General features: G+C 43.3%; 1 protein-coding gene across 5 annotated transcripts in view; it reads left to right on the top strand.

The window, feature by feature from the left end:
• Positions 1–15,369, top strand: part of sulf1 (sulfatase 1) — a 35,323-nt gene that overhangs the window by 8,964 nt on the left and 10,990 nt on the right. For all 5 annotated transcript variants that reach the window (XM_075451934.1, XM_075451933.1, XM_075451937.1 and 2 more), the window contains exons 2-9: positions 5,617–5,861; positions 6,310–6,549; positions 7,124–7,275; positions 9,818–9,987; positions 12,506–12,656; positions 12,753–12,928; positions 13,125–13,253; positions 13,810–13,866. In XM_075451934.1, coding sequence (XP_075308049.1) covers positions 5,687–5,861; positions 6,310–6,549; positions 7,124–7,275; positions 9,818–9,987; positions 12,506–12,656; positions 12,753–12,928; positions 13,125–13,253; positions 13,810–13,866 — 1,250 coding nt within the window. In that variant the 5' untranslated portion in view covers positions 5,617–5,686. The remainder of the gene's footprint in view (positions 1–5,616; positions 5,862–6,309; positions 6,550–7,123; positions 7,276–9,817; positions 9,988–12,505; positions 12,657–12,752; positions 12,929–13,124; positions 13,254–13,809; positions 13,867–15,369) is intronic.

Genomic DNA, 15,369 nt, shown 5'->3' with positions numbered 1-15,369 from the left:
GACTGGTGCAAATCGGCGCTCCCTGTGTGGCGATTGCGCTGTTTGCACAGCCTGTCATGCTAGCCAAATACGTGGTGGCCAAGGGGCAAATTCTAAACCTTCCACGTAAAACAACAACTTGCACACTGCAGAAACGTCACACCACTTTATAAACCATCCGACAATAAAGTCACAAGCCTTACCATCAAAACCATATGCATGGTTCTCACATTACTGGCATGGGGACGTTACAAAACAACTTTATAAATATTAGTATTTAAAACATTACAACAATACATGCCCAGTAATATTGTTGTAATGTTTTAAATACTTGAACGCAGTTTTTCTAGAGAAGATAATTGATTTGTATATGGGAGTATCGTCCATTGACTCTTTTGGGCTTTCACATGCGCGCGCATACCAACAACCGGTAAGTGACATGCTGTTTATAAAGTTGTTTTGTAACGTCCCCATGCCAGTAATGTAAGAACCATGCATATGGTTTTGATAGTAAGGCTTGTAACTTTATTGTCGGATGGTTTATGAAATGGTGTGACGTTTCTGCAGTGTGCAAGTTGTTGTTTTACGTGGAAGGTTTAGAATTTGCCCCTTGGCCACCACGTATTTGGCTAGCATGACAGGCTGCGCAAACAGCGCAATCGCCGCACAGGGAGCGCAGATTTGCACCAGTCTGTGTCCTACTGTCAGTACTTGACAACCTCTAGCAATGGGATTGTGCTTCAAATGCCCCGGAGTTCCCCTTTAATTCCCGTTCCCTGCTTTCCTAAACTCTCCTGATAAATAGAATGACTTATATTGTCACTAGTTCTGCAGCAAATAGTCACAGAAGAGCCTGCAGAATTCAAAGTATGCCATTAGACGTTAAATCCTCTTTTTTTTGCCATTGTGATGGACTTGTCAAAGATCCTAGAACAAAGAGGGATTTGAGGAGTTTTAAATTAGCCATTGTCCTTAATAGTAAGGTCTTTTATGAATGACTGATTTACTTTAGAGGAGCATCTGGTTTCTGTTTGACTTGCATCTTGTTTTTCGAACGTGAACCCACTTACCTTCCAAACTCACCATGTTAACTTAAGCAGGATCCTGTTCTGTGGGCAGACATACTTTACTTTGGTGAACAAACATGTTGCTTTAAAGGCTTTATGAATTCATGGCATTCATTCTGTGTTTTTACATATGAGCTCTTTTATGTTTCTCCTGTTGTTTTTCAGTGACAGCTGATAAATGTATGGACTGTCACTGCTAACTGAACAAAACCTAAGCCAGATGTAGCCTTTTTGCCATGGCTGAAATGAAAATGCAGGCCAATCACAACCAAAACCTTTACAGGACTTTCAAACCTCTGTATTAAGCCCCCCTCCACTCATTTTTCCTCACGTTCCCCTCTTAACCCCAGTGTGCGGGTAGCCTCAGGTTGCTGAGGTTAGGTTAAACAAGCCACCATCAAAGCCATATTGCCGCTTGGGTCGGAAGAGGGTCAGAGCGCAGCAGAGTGTGTGGTTTGAGGCCCCAACTGGAGGGCACGACTGCCAACCAGCCAAGCACTGCTACCCTGCATGGTTACACAAGCTACAGCTCTATTATGTTCAGCTTCTCTCAGTGCACAAAGCACAGCTGTCTGTGTAGCCGTACCAAATTACTGAGCAATGGTCCATGTTCCCCAGCAAAGTAAGTGAGAGAGCTGTTTTCCACAAGTAAAGTAGGAAAAAATCTTGACTGTCATGAAAGTAAAGATTACCATGGTGTTGAGGTGTACTAAAAGCCCCTTGTGTTGAAGGCCATTAATCTGAAAATTGCACATCTTTTATGTATCTGGCAGCTGCATGTATGAAAACTCCATAGTGGCCTTTTTGTTCCAGTCCTTTGAACCTCTGGGCATTTTACGGTCTTTCCATCCATCCTCAATATTCCTCCTGCAGCTTACCCATGATGAGTACAGTGCAGGCTCATTTAAAGGGTCATTAGTACTAATCCTCCACAACAATGAGGAAGCAGAAACAATGTGCTCCCTAGTCCTCTGACTCTGTGGAACAGACAAGAGGTCTTTATTCCTGGACAGTCGTATAGAAGACACCTGTTATACTTGTATCATGCCAGATGACATAAATAAATGACTGATCTGAAATGAAGAGTTCATTAAAGTTACATGAAACATTATTCTGAGTTTTCTCAAGGGCTCCACAAAATTAACAACATGCGTATAAAATCCCTGTCTGGAAGTTGGAAGCTGTGGCAATAACAGAAACGATATTCGGAAGCCAACTAGATAATAACTTTCAGATTTCCTGTTATTCGCTCGTATTGTTTTGCGTTTACAGTGTTCGAAAGTACCTGTTAGGCCACAATACATCCAGCAATGTCCAGAGTTGGATGGTCTGGGTTCCCCAACTGCTGCCTGTCATCCCAAAGAGTGCATGAAGCCGAGAACTCTGGATAACACTTTAGGCATGTGTACAAAACAAAACACCCAGAAGTGTTTGATCGAACAGATCTTTCTCTGGTAATCCTTTGCTGTTTGACAACCAGCATTCATTTCTGAGGCGTTTTCTACTCAATATCATACTATCCAACTTCTCTGTTTTCCATTTATTGTGTTAAACATGTTGACAACCGACAAAATTGCCAAATGTGAGGCTCACCTAGTTTGACTTTTGTATCATAAATTCCTGCTTTAATCTTCTCAACTGCATTTGCTGTCTACATAATTGTCGTTAAAGCTAGATAAATACCAGGACATTCCACACCAGGAGCAACACCTTTTTTTTTTTTTTCTTCTTCTTTTTTTTTTGTGCCTCCGCCTGCTTCCACTCACAGCAACTTTGAAACCGGACTCGCGGGATCCAAATTTCATTGCAGCCCTCTATTGTAAAACTGTCACCTTTTGGTTTCTGTATGCCGGACGTACCAGATTAAGTTTTCGTAAGAGTTAAATCTCATAGTGTACATAGTCCACATACACCTTAAAACTTATTTTATGGAACACTCATTCTTCCTCCTTATAGTCACTGGCCTGTTCTGAGGCAGAAACTGCATTGGAGGCACTTTTTGCTATTCTAATAGAAGCTCATTCACTCGGAACAATACATAAAAGCTCAACAGACAGAAAATCTGCTTGATGTAAATTTTTTTTATTTTAATCAAGTAAAGAAGCTTATTTCCATTCATTTGGCAGAAAAGTGGAAAATAATCTCACTACATGCAACCGCCCTCACTGCCATACTCCTTGCTTTATGAACGGCAGCCACTCCTCTCCTTACACTGGTCTTGTCATGTAGCAAGTTCTTTTCCCTACCGGATTTAAGTCCCATTAACACGAGAAAGTCAGGGAAGAAGATGTGACCTGAATTGATATTTTGTTTTCTTTGATTAATTGTTATCAAATTAACCAAATAATAGAGCTGCTAAAAATCCTTTTTTTAGCCTTATGTGACCTGTTGAGGAAAGTAGATCAGGTGAAAAGGAGTCAGGATGAGACTTGGCCCAAAGAAAGGAAAAGGAAGGAGGTCATTTTGTCTGTATATCTACTGCCCTCATCCTATTGGTTGTTCTGTGTGGCACTTAATTAGCACTGCAATCCCAGTCGTTTTAGACAGTATAGCTTTTGATTCCACTAACCACATCAGCACCACAAGGTTTGAATCAGACACCACAATGAACCTTCTTGTCTGTTTTCTCTGGGTCGTAAGAAGAGGCTATTGCTTGGAATCATTGGCATGTAAAATTGAATTTGCACTAGGTGCTACATTACACTCGCTGGCCGACAGGCTTATGGCTAATTTCAGGTCTTCTGCAGCATACAGACAGAAATAAGGCCTCGAGTTTGCTTAGATATGGGTTAAGTCTATTGTTTCTGGGAAGAATTAGCATTTTTGTCCAACGACTTGGACCCACACAGCAAGAAATTGTATTTTTGTGGGACAAAGGCTTATGTATGAGGATTTTATGAGTTTCTGCGTGCTACCATATGTTTGTAGAGTAGTTTTGTTGTGTGTGTAATTCACTGCAAGGTTCTGTGCACTCCGCCACCCTGCACTGGAGGGGTGTTTGTCCAAACGGTGCCAATGTTTGCACAGGGCTGTCACGATGACTAGGCTGACTGGCTTGCACAGACGCTGCTCGTCTGAAAACAAGACAGACCTTATTGCTCTGTCTGAAATTCTGCTTATCATCATTTCTAACATCTTAACCGAGGAGTGGCAAACAAACAACTCTCTTTTGCTACATGAGATTATCCTTCTGAGATTAAATCACAGCATTAAAGACACTACTGATTGTCTACAACTGGGTGTCTTCCATTATGCGCTGTAAGCTATGATATATGTTGGTTTAGAGCCCTTTTTGCAAATGAGGGCAAGGGCAGAGCCACCCGTGGGGTTTGGCCAAGCTCAGGTGTCACCAACCTGCCATTTGTTTTCAGGCCATTAACTCAGAATAGGGAGCAGTATGGTGCCACTCAGTGGGATTGCTGACCATAAGGCACTTTTTTTTATCAAGCAGTGATGGAGTACTCATTATCACATTGTCATGGTTCATTTCACAGCCAAAAGCCATTCTTGCAGATGTTTTTCTCTTTAAAGTTACCTGCTAATAGATACAATCTTAACATTGTTTTTTTCTTTACAGCAATCGTTGCTGTGGAATCATTTATTAAAGTTTGGGATGACTTGAATTAATTTCTCATTAGGGCTGAATTCCATAATATCTATTATCTATCTTCTAGTTCAGGTTTGCAAAAGCATAAATGTAGTTCTTGCATTTAGGATGTGTAGGAGTTTTTCATGATCCACCATGACTTCGTGAGAATGAGGGTCCACAGTTTTGTGATGACTCAGTGGTCATCTGTGATTGGTGACACTGGCACCAGGGTTAATGTAGCGGAACCCTCCCTCCGCCTCCAGTGCCTGAACTCCCTCCCCCCACCGGCACTCCGTCATGCTTGACTCACCGGGGGTTGACTTTTGAGTGGCAGGTGGAAGGTGGGCCACGATTGGCTCCCACAGGCGAGCAGCTGTGGGTGTTGAGTGCTAACAGCCAATGGTGTTATCTCAGCAGTTAGCTGAACAACAGCTCTGCAGCAGAGATGGAGAGTTTCCGTGCGTGCGTGTTAAGAACGAGAGGGTGAAAAACACAAGGGAAAGTTTAAGGATATTGTGAGAAGGCATCAAAACGATGGGATTCTCCGAGGTGAGCCCAGGGTGTCTTCACAGCTTAATTTTAGTAGTTTTAATGGGTTGCTGAGATGTAGACTTTGTTTTCTTCTTTTATAAGTTCAGGCCAGGATTGTTGATTTATGGGAGGATTTTCAGTATTCATGGAGTTTTGGTTGGCAAAAATTTGTTGGAACTGTTTGGAAAGCTTTAATTGATGGACCATCAAGAGCTAAAGCTCAGAGAATTCTTTCCTGGCTTCTTTGCTAATGAATAAAGAAGAATTGTTTGAGTGTTTGTGACAAGATTCACACAACTCATCTTAACTAGATATACTTGAATGTTCCTGCACAAAGTCTGTCTTTAATTTCTTGAAAGGATTACTGAAAATTGAAGTACTTTCTGTCACATTTAATTTCTTGTTGTAATTGTCTCCGTGTATCCTTTTTTTCCTCCTGTCTCTTCTCAGTCAACCTAGCCTACGAGAGCTGCACTAATCCTTCCATTAACCAATCCTGTGGCCTGTTGTATTGGACACCATGCTGATTCAGTGGCTGTCCTGGTTGGCCCTGCTGTCTCTGGACTGGACTCCAGGCAGCTGGGCCTTTACCACCACCAGGGCTCAGGGCCTCAGGGGTCGCATCCAGAGAGACCGCAGAAACATCCGGCCCAACATCATCCTCATCATGACTGACGATCAGGATGTTGAGTTGGGTAAGCCTGGCAAACTTCCTGTTCTTCCTGGAATACTCTTTATTTGGCTTTTTTCTTTGGCTCCCGTTTTTTCCTTTACTCAACAAAGTCAGTTTGCTTTAATTTTGTTTAAACTCTTTCACCTTTCATTCGAAATAAGTTTCTTTGTCTTTGTGGCTGTTTGCATTAGGATTTATGTGTTCTCTTTCCTTACATTAAATATTAAACGCAGGCCATAAACCAGACGTGAATGGCCATCTGGTCTTTCAGCTGCTGAATTTTCATTACCTTTCCTCCCAAGAAAATGAGTCAGAGAGGGTTGTGAAGTAATACGAAGCAACTGAACTCTATACATGTAGAAATCCACTAAAAATCTGCATTTGTAGTATTTATCAAGTATGTCAGCATGTAGCAAGATGAACATTTTAGTTCAACCGTACAGCAATGATTATTCGGCTTTGTCCTCCAGGTTCTCTACAGGTGATGAATAAAACCCGTAAGATAATGGAAGATGGTGGCACGAGTTTCACCAATGCCTTTGTCACCACGCCCATGTGCTGCCCGTCACGATCCTCCATGTTGACGGGCAAGTACGTCCACAACCACAACACCTACACCAACAATGAGAACTGCTCCTCCCCGTCTTGGCAAGCCCAGCATGAGCCACGCTCCTTTGCAGTCTACCTCAACAACACCGGCTACAGGACAGGTTGGTGAAGATGTGCACACACAAATACAAACCCGTCGATAGAATAATCAGCATTAAAACAATGTGGTATCTTTACCGGTGAGCTGATGGTGTTTTCATAATATTTTTGTTGTTTATCTGTACTGGGTACCCTCACACTTTTGAGCAAGATATGGCACTTCATACTTCTTTTTTATTTTGGATCACGTGTTGCTGATAAATTTACACTTAGCATGTCTCCACAACCCAGCATGGCTGTGAGAAACCCCAAATGGATTGAGCGTGCCAGGTCGCCATTATGTCTCATCAGACTGTGTCTGTGTGAGTGATGGGCACCCTCGGCTCAGCTCAGGGTCATGTTGGCTGCGGCTTTCAAGCTCATGTGTTACTCTGCACTCAGCCTGCTTTGGGAGAGGCTGGCTCCCCACCAAACTTGTCAGAGAATAGGGGGGGAAAAGAGATAAGTAAAGAAAAGCTGATCGTCTCGCACAGATAGTCAGAGATGCAGCGCAACCTTAAAGGAACACCGAAAACATGCGTTGGTAGCCCAAGGCCTGCATATTTAAAGCCTTTATTTCTCTCCTCTCCTCCTTAGCCTTCTTCGGCAAGTACCTCAATGAGTACAATGGCAGCTACATCCCACCTGGGTGGCGTGAATGGGTCGGATTGATCAAAAATTCCCGCTTCTATAATTACACTGTCTGTCGGAATGGTTACAAGGAGAAACATGGTGCTGACTATGCCAAGGTATGTGTTCACATGATTTCTCACTAATTTGTTCTCCGTTTATGGCTTAATATAAAGACTTGGTCTGACAAATTGCAGGTTCCACTCATTTATAAATACAGACAGTGAAGCACTTCACTTATCACCGCGTTATGATTCAGGCTGGCAGGAATTCTGTCATGAGAATTAGAGGGAATGAGCTCAGATGAGGTGGCGTCTCTCTCTGCGGCATCCCTTTATTATGACGCACCTTTCCTCAATATTTAGACACTAGAATTGAAGCATCTTTATGAGAAGCCAAACTCACTTGTGATAAGTACCACCCTGTGGTTGTTTTTGTCTCTCACTCTGTCTGCTTTTTCCCTCATTTTAGTATCGTGCTGTGCAGTTTTTCATTTTTTTACTAAAATACCACAGCAAAATAGGAAATCAAATTTCACTTTGATAATACCTCAGGATGTGAACGCTGTGTTTTAATTTTCCAATCAGTCGCCTGTTGTGGCTCTGAATTGTATCGGTCATCGATCTTCCACATGTGTTTTTGTAAGAGCCGTCAGTTAGTTTTCATGGCTCTGTGCCAGTATCGTCCCACATCGGGCGGTCCCGTATACACAAATCAATGAGGAGATCTGGCCAAAAAGATGGGCAAACAAATGTTTGGACTGCTGTTCTTCGGGCCAACTTGGACCAAGGTGTAAAATTACCCACAAGCTGAAGCCAGGGTGTTTACATGACACGGACTTGGTCAGAAGATTGTGGTTTGAAACCAAATGGACACAATATTTGCAATTTCCTGCTAAAACCCATCACCTGCCACCACGAAGAGAACCACAGCTCTTTTTTTACATTCACACAGTGAGAGGTTTAGGGGATTTCATGCAGGATTTTGCAGCTGGCACATCAAGTTATTGCATGTAGACGAGACATTTGCTCAGTAATTTCATTCAGTTAAATCCCATTACATTTTCCGTCTGTAAGTGGATGAGTTCATTTAAGTTGGAGCTTTTGTCAACGATCTTTCTGTAACAGACTCGGTTTGAAGATATCGTTCATGCACTTTCATTTAAAATTTCCCTCGAGTAACAGCCCTGTTGACATCAACATATCACATCTGGCTTGTTTTACTTTTATGGCTAGTAAAATTCCTCCTCATTATCCTTAATGTAGAAATTTTGTGAAGTTAACTCTAAAGCACCCCGCTGCATTGACTGAGCTGCAGGTTCTTACAAAGTTTAAAATCTTAGACAATCACATAGATATTGCCAAGAAATTTAGCCCTGTACTAACAACTTGGCATCACGTGACTGCCACTTACTACTTCATAGCTCCGAATGGGGGGAAAAGTGATACTCATCACCCTCCTGACTATTTTACAGCTGCTGGCCAAGCGTTCCCCATGACACTGTCACTTCCTTTTGACCTGCCAGAGCCCTTCGCACCAGTGGCTCAGATTTTAGGAGCTGGCAGCATCGGAGTGCGTGGCAGTGCTTTGCCATGTGTGCGTAATCATCACCCTCCATGGGCATGTTCAGCCGCCAGGCCATTAAAGCTGGCCTGGCTATAAAAAAAACTATTAAAAGGGACAAGATGAATCAGCCAAACCCACTTCTGACATTTCAGGGAAATCACCCTTTACCCCTTCATTCTCCGCCTGGCACTCCCTTCCATTTATTGTTTGCCAGGCGACAAAAGTATGCCAAAATAGCAGGTAGAATTGTTAATCTACTGTAGGAAACTTGGCAAATCCGGATTTTAGTTCAGGGTGTTACCTGCTGCGCTGACTCAACCTCCCCTGGAATAAAGGTTTGGATAAAGTGCCACTCCTTTGAGGTTTTTGTTGTGACAATTCCGCATTTCCTGAGCCTAAGCTCCTGACTGTTAGTTTTACTAATTCAGTTGTCCTCTCTTTGCCTAATCCACAAAATTTTGAAAAATACCACTCTGTGTAATCACTCACTTGAGTATTGCCAGAGGCTTATATCTTTAGAGATCGTCTCTTTGTGTCTTCCATTATATCTGTGAGTAAATCAGTGGAAAGCAAGCAAAAGTAAAATGGATCGACTAGAATGAAGCTAAGTAGCAGAAACAGAATGAATGGCTCACAGAGGAGCAGAGGGTGGGAGCTGTCATAACAACATACCATTTGAAAGCGCCAGGCTCCCCTCACCATCAAGTGGTGTCACATTCAATAGTGCAGAGATTCACTGATGGGGCAACAGCCCATATACTGTATACACAAACACACACAGACTCAAACCCACACACACTCGTGTATACACACACACACAGGCAAGCTGCCAGCTGTTGACTCGACAGATTGGTACTGTAGTGTACTCAATGGCCTCACTTCATATCCCTGCTGGCTTCTCTTAATTTATTTGAAAACGACTAGACGAGGAAAAGCAACATGTCACGGTGATTGGACTGCAAACGGGTTTTATCAAAGCTTGTGCTGTTAAGTATTTTCCCTCAATCCCACCTTTTTATTTTTAGACATCTCTAGATGTGGCTTTTCGCTTTGCAGCACTTACTAGCGACGCTTGACTCTCTCTCGTTTTCAAAGGATTATTTCACCGATCTGATCACCAACGACAGCATCGGCTTCTTCCGCGTGTCCAAGAAGATGTACCCTCACCGTCCCGTGATGATGGTCATCAGCCACGCTGCTCCTCATGGCCCAGAAGACTCCGCTCCACAGTATGCTGAGCTCTTCCCAAATGCTTCACAGCACATGTGAGTAATGCTCGAATTCACGTTCAGACCTAATCCCTTTTAACCCAGTGAAATAATGTTTAGTTCCCACACAAGCATTTCAGATTTTCCTCTTTGACAGCCAATTGAGTTTTTATGATTAGGTGTGCCTAACATGATGACAGTGGGCACGCCCCTCAATCCCCAGGGATGACAGGTTGCTTAGAGGCTGTGAGGGCTGGCGACAAGTCAAGCGTGAAATCAAAATGATTTATCATCCAAAAATAGCTGGGGCACATACCATGGAACAGATCAGGGATTGCTTTTTAACATAGCACTACGTTCATGCCAAGCCAGCAGTGGCCTCCCTCAACTCTCATCTTTTCAGCTGAGGCGGCGCTGCGATTCACTCTTAGTCGTTCCACTGGCACTGTGCCCTCCAACAGGCTCCCAGAGTGCACAGCTCCACTGGATTCCAGCTGCTTTCAGTATGCCTTCCTCTCACTTTCTGTCTAGCTTAACATTCTTTTATTTTCCTCTATATCTGTACTTCTGTCTGTAAATCTCTGTTCGTCTCTTCGTCTGTATTTCCCAGTTTCATCTCCTGTTGACATCCCAGCTCGCTCTGCTCACTCCTTCCTCCCGTCCTGTGTAATCCGTAAAGGACTTCCTGACCCTGTCCATATCAATCAGTAGTTTCTCCCTATGGCTCCTGGGGCGTGAGGAATGCATTGTGTGCTTTGGAACACCCTTTGTGACATTATTAATTTATTTTTAACTGGAGCCTCCGAGTGTAGGGGGTGGAGCTGGGGCCCACGGGTGACTAAAAGGGTTGCCCGAGTGATTTTGTGTAGGTGCAGTGTGTAGAATATTTGACGAGGTTACTATGGAGAGCACAGGTGGTTTGTCGGGTGGATGTTTTGGTGTTTGCTGAATATCTGCTTTCATTTTAAGTTAGGAAGGTGTTAGGAATTCTCTTGTGTAGCTGGAATTGTTGTTTGACATTCTTCTAGTTAGTGTTTATTTAGGAAGATATGGTATATGCTTTATATCTGCTGAGAGACGCTTTATTTTAGCAGCAGATTCTTTATACAGCTGAAGTGTGCTGCGATCAGGGGTGGGAAGAGACTCCGTGGCAGTTAAGGAGGAGCAGCCTCATAAATCAAGCGAGCGTCTGTACTTTTGACAGCCACAATAGCAGAGGAGGTCTTGATGTTAATGTCATTAACATTCCACACTGTAGGTGTTTTTTGCCAAGTTCCTCAGATGTAGGCTCAGCTGTGATCTGTTTTAAATACTACAGATTTGATGTGGTTTCTCAGTGGCATGTCTTATGATAGCAGGGTGGGATGGAAGTAATTCTGATCATAACCTAACAAATTGCTTTGGGGAAAGTCGCTAATCTTGACATGGGATGAGTCAGTGATAAGTTTTCTAAAGTCACAAGAAGGCTGAGACCCAAACACTCAGACCTATACGAGACAGGTGTGACCTCTCCTATGGACCGGCTTCATTCCACTGACCTCTGCATTCTTGGTTCCCTGGTGCTCAGGGCCCCATACCTTGGTGGCCCATTGCCCAGAGACAGGTCTCTTTGTGGGGCTTATTAGACCGCCTGATAAGTGGGTGAAGAGTTCACCCTTCTCACAAAGCAGGCCTGAGGAGATGAGGACAGAAGGCAGCTTAGCAAAGCGACTCTCATAGCAGGTCTTCATTAAGCCTCAAAGTTTTGATACTAAGGGCTGCCTATTTACAGTTGAAGCCTTTTCATTTTTTACTGCAGTTTGTTTTGGGAGTGACTTACTATTGCTGAAGTGAAATAGCTCCAACACTACAGATTACAAAGTTGTCAAAATTCTGATTCATGTCCGCTTATGTAAGCACTCTCTTGCTTTCAGCCCTAGAAAGCCTAAACACAGAGTCATACTGTATTCTCTATCATTCTTCTGTCCTCTTCAGCTGACACCCCAGTCAGGTGAACAGCTTCACCAATTATAACTCCACAAACATGACTGTTGCTCCCTCCCTCTTGCTGTTTATCCTCTCTTGTTATTCCCCCCATTTCAAATGGCCATGACTTATTGAGTTTTTGGTCCAGAAGTTGTTGCAAACTTGACTTTGGGGCCTATTATTTTCATAAGCATGTGCCAACCCTCAAATGACTTGTCAGTGCCAAGAGCGCAGTGGAGCGAGGAGACTCTCGTCTCTGTGTGAGAGGAGAGATGGTCGGAGAGGGGTGTGGAAAAATGGCGAAGGTGCCGGCTGCAGAGTATTAAGACATTTCCGTCAACAAACAGAGCAACTATTGATGCATGTCAAACACAGTGGACAACTGTGGCACCTGTTGCTGTGCAGCAGTTTGCGAAAAGTAGCAGACAGGTGTTTTTTGGCATCTTACATGCGCTCTTGTAGCCACTATGCCCTCTGATAAGTCGCATGCAAAGACACGTTGAGAAAAATTTTCATACGTCTACGTGAGATCATCATGTACCTTGCATATGTTCTATCAGACCTAAACGCAGCAGTTTTACATGTTCGTCCCTTCTTTGTGTCTTTCCAGCACTCCTAGCTACAACTATGCCCCAAATATGGACAAACATTGGATCATGCAGTACACAGGCCCCATGAAACCAATCCATATGGAGTTCACCAACTTCCTGCATCGTAAAAGGCTCCAGACACTTTTGTCTGTGGATGACTCTGTGCAGAAGGTAAATATATACTTAACTATAGTATAGACTTGAAATTGCTCTAAACCTTTTTTTTTGTCCAAAGTGCATCTTTTCATTGTTGCTTATTTTACATAGGTTTATGACATGCTGGAGGAAACTGGAGAGCTGGACAACACTTACATCATCTATACAGCAGATCATGGCTACCACATTGGTCAGTTTGGGTTAGTCAAGGGGAAATCAATGCCCTATGATTTTGATATCCGCGTTCCATTCTTCCTGAGAGGACCCAATGTGGAGCCTGGAGCTGTGTGAGTAATAATTAAGATCATTGGCTTACAAGGTTAATTGTTTCTGAATGTATGGGTTAGAAAGTACTGTACTGCATGCTTGATGTTCTCAATGTTCTCTCTTTCTCTCCAATAATTTTGTCCTCATGGATGTTTCTTCTTATATAATTTCACTTTATGCACAGGATTTATTAAACTCTGTCTGCATGTACTTCAGGAACCCTCATCTAGTGCTGAACATTGACTTGGCTCCCACGATCCTCCACATTGCGGGACTGGACACACCCCCAGACATGGATGGAAAGTCCATCCTTAAGCTGCTGGAACAGGAACGGACTGGCAATAGGTTTGTATAGATCCATCATTCCATGCTGTAATGGATATTTTGAACAATAATTGCACAGTGTGCATGATATGTGCAACAGTTTCTCTTCATTGGCCATTACTGAGCAAATGCAAATTTCCACCGTCTAAATGATTGCTTTTGCTTCAGCTGAGCACCAAGTGGGTTCAGGGCAGTTTGGCACATTATTTTCTTGGCTTTGGGACTTTGGGCCCCAAGTTGCTGAGGTCTTTATTACGTTTCCTGCAGAATTTGTTTGCAAGCTGAATCATGTGTTTCTCCACAAAACCCACTGAACTAACAATGTACAATGTGAAAGCAAAATGACTGTCCTTAACAAAGTATCTATTGTTTATCTGCACGCAAAAAAACTTTCAGAGAAACTGAATTTACTGCTAATCTGTTTAATACTCAAGAGCATTTACACGGTTCTCTTGAACCCACAAGGTTTTGAGCTTTCTGTGATCAACTTCCATAATCTTGGCTAGCTTTGTACCCAACACACTGTAGCGGATAGACCATATGAATTCTATAAACCTTGTCCATTTTGTTCTCCCAGATTCAAACCCAACCGGAAACCAAAAGTCTGGAGAGACACATTCCTGGTGGAACGAGGGTAAGCTGGGTTTCTTTATTCCCCGTCCACACCACAGGAACATCCATGTCATTGCAGAGCATTGTGTGTCACCTAAACCTGGCAAAAGTTTTAAATGAACCCAAAATGTGTTCAACTCGGTACATGTACCCTGTTCATCCAACACAGCTGCGTTCCCCCGCTGTTTGTTATCAGACAGACATTTCCTGACCACAGTCGGTTTGGAAGGCAGTGATGGTGGAGGAGATGGAAGTGTTCTAAGTTGTTTGGTAAAGCTATAAACGGCTGTCAAATTATGATGGTTCATGCTAGGGGTGCTGACATCAGTGTAACCAGGTCATTTATAGGAAAAACAAAATGAGTCCTTGTGCTTTATGGAGGCCTTGTAAATGGGACAGTTTTTGAACCAGTGGAGACTGAAGGAAGATGCATTTCAGTTACATAGCTGAGCTAAATGTATGCAAAATAAACAAAGAATATCCAGGCTCGGGGATGATGTTACCTGAGGAATGGCTGGAAGGCTCACGTGTCACCAGCTTTCTGCTGCGGAATGCAGCAACCACTGCTGCAAACATTTGACCGAGTACTGTTTTCTTTACAGTGCATGCAACTGGATACAGTGCGTGTTTTGTCACAAGCTTTCTCCATTCTTTAATCAACCTCTCCACTGTCGTGACATATATGTTGCAGAAAATGATACCTACAATCTCCCTGGGGTATACTGACTATAATGGGGTAGACTTGTGACATTTAGGGGGACTAACTATCCTATCAAGCTTGTCCTGACTAGATTAAGGTGCCTTTACTCTGTAAGGCCTTTAGCTTTTTTTTTTAGCTGTTACCCCATTAATCCAAACTGCTGAAACAAAGGCTGTCTACTGGAAGACTTGTAGATGAATGCTGAGATTAGCCTGCTCGGACCTCGCTCTGTTACTCAGGCACACATGTGGCAGAACACTAGCATTAGCTAATGTTTGTTGTGCAGTTCTGTCATGGGTCATGTGATATTCTCTGTGATTTAATACCCTCACATGACCTTACAGTACTACTTCAGAGGCTGTGAAATGCTGAATGACAGTTGGGACTGGCTGTGTTTTCATAGAACCTCATCTATGTGACGCAGTCGTCAGGGAGTGACATCAACAACTGTTGGCTGTTAAAAGTCAAGAGACAACGCCCAACTAGTGTGTGAACGCTGGCTGTCTTCTCTATAGTGATCCAGAAAGGAGAAGCAACATTTCCTTACCCTCAGGCTGTTCTGTGCCTTGCTGTCCTTGTCATTTAGTCACTGGTTCATGTTGGCAGAGAGTTGGGGAAGGAGGAAGTGACGGGAGGGGAGGGGGGTTGGCATGGTCAAAGCAGAGACTTAAGCCACATTGAGCCAGTTCTTGTGGTGATTGCTGTGGAGATGGGGGCAGTTGAACTTTATGCTAAGCTGGGGTCAAGCAGCCTGAACTGACGCTGAGCTGCTCCATGCACATGCAGACACTATAACACCATAAGATCGCACAGGGTTAGCCGTAA

The sequence above is a fragment of the Odontesthes bonariensis genome, chromosome 20 (assembly GCF_027942865.1).
Source record: "Odontesthes bonariensis isolate fOdoBon6 chromosome 20, fOdoBon6.hap1, whole genome shotgun sequence".
Lineage (NCBI taxonomy): Eukaryota > Metazoa > Chordata > Actinopteri > Atheriniformes > Atherinopsidae > Odontesthes > Odontesthes bonariensis.
This window is presented reverse-complemented; position numbering and strand designations above follow the sequence as displayed.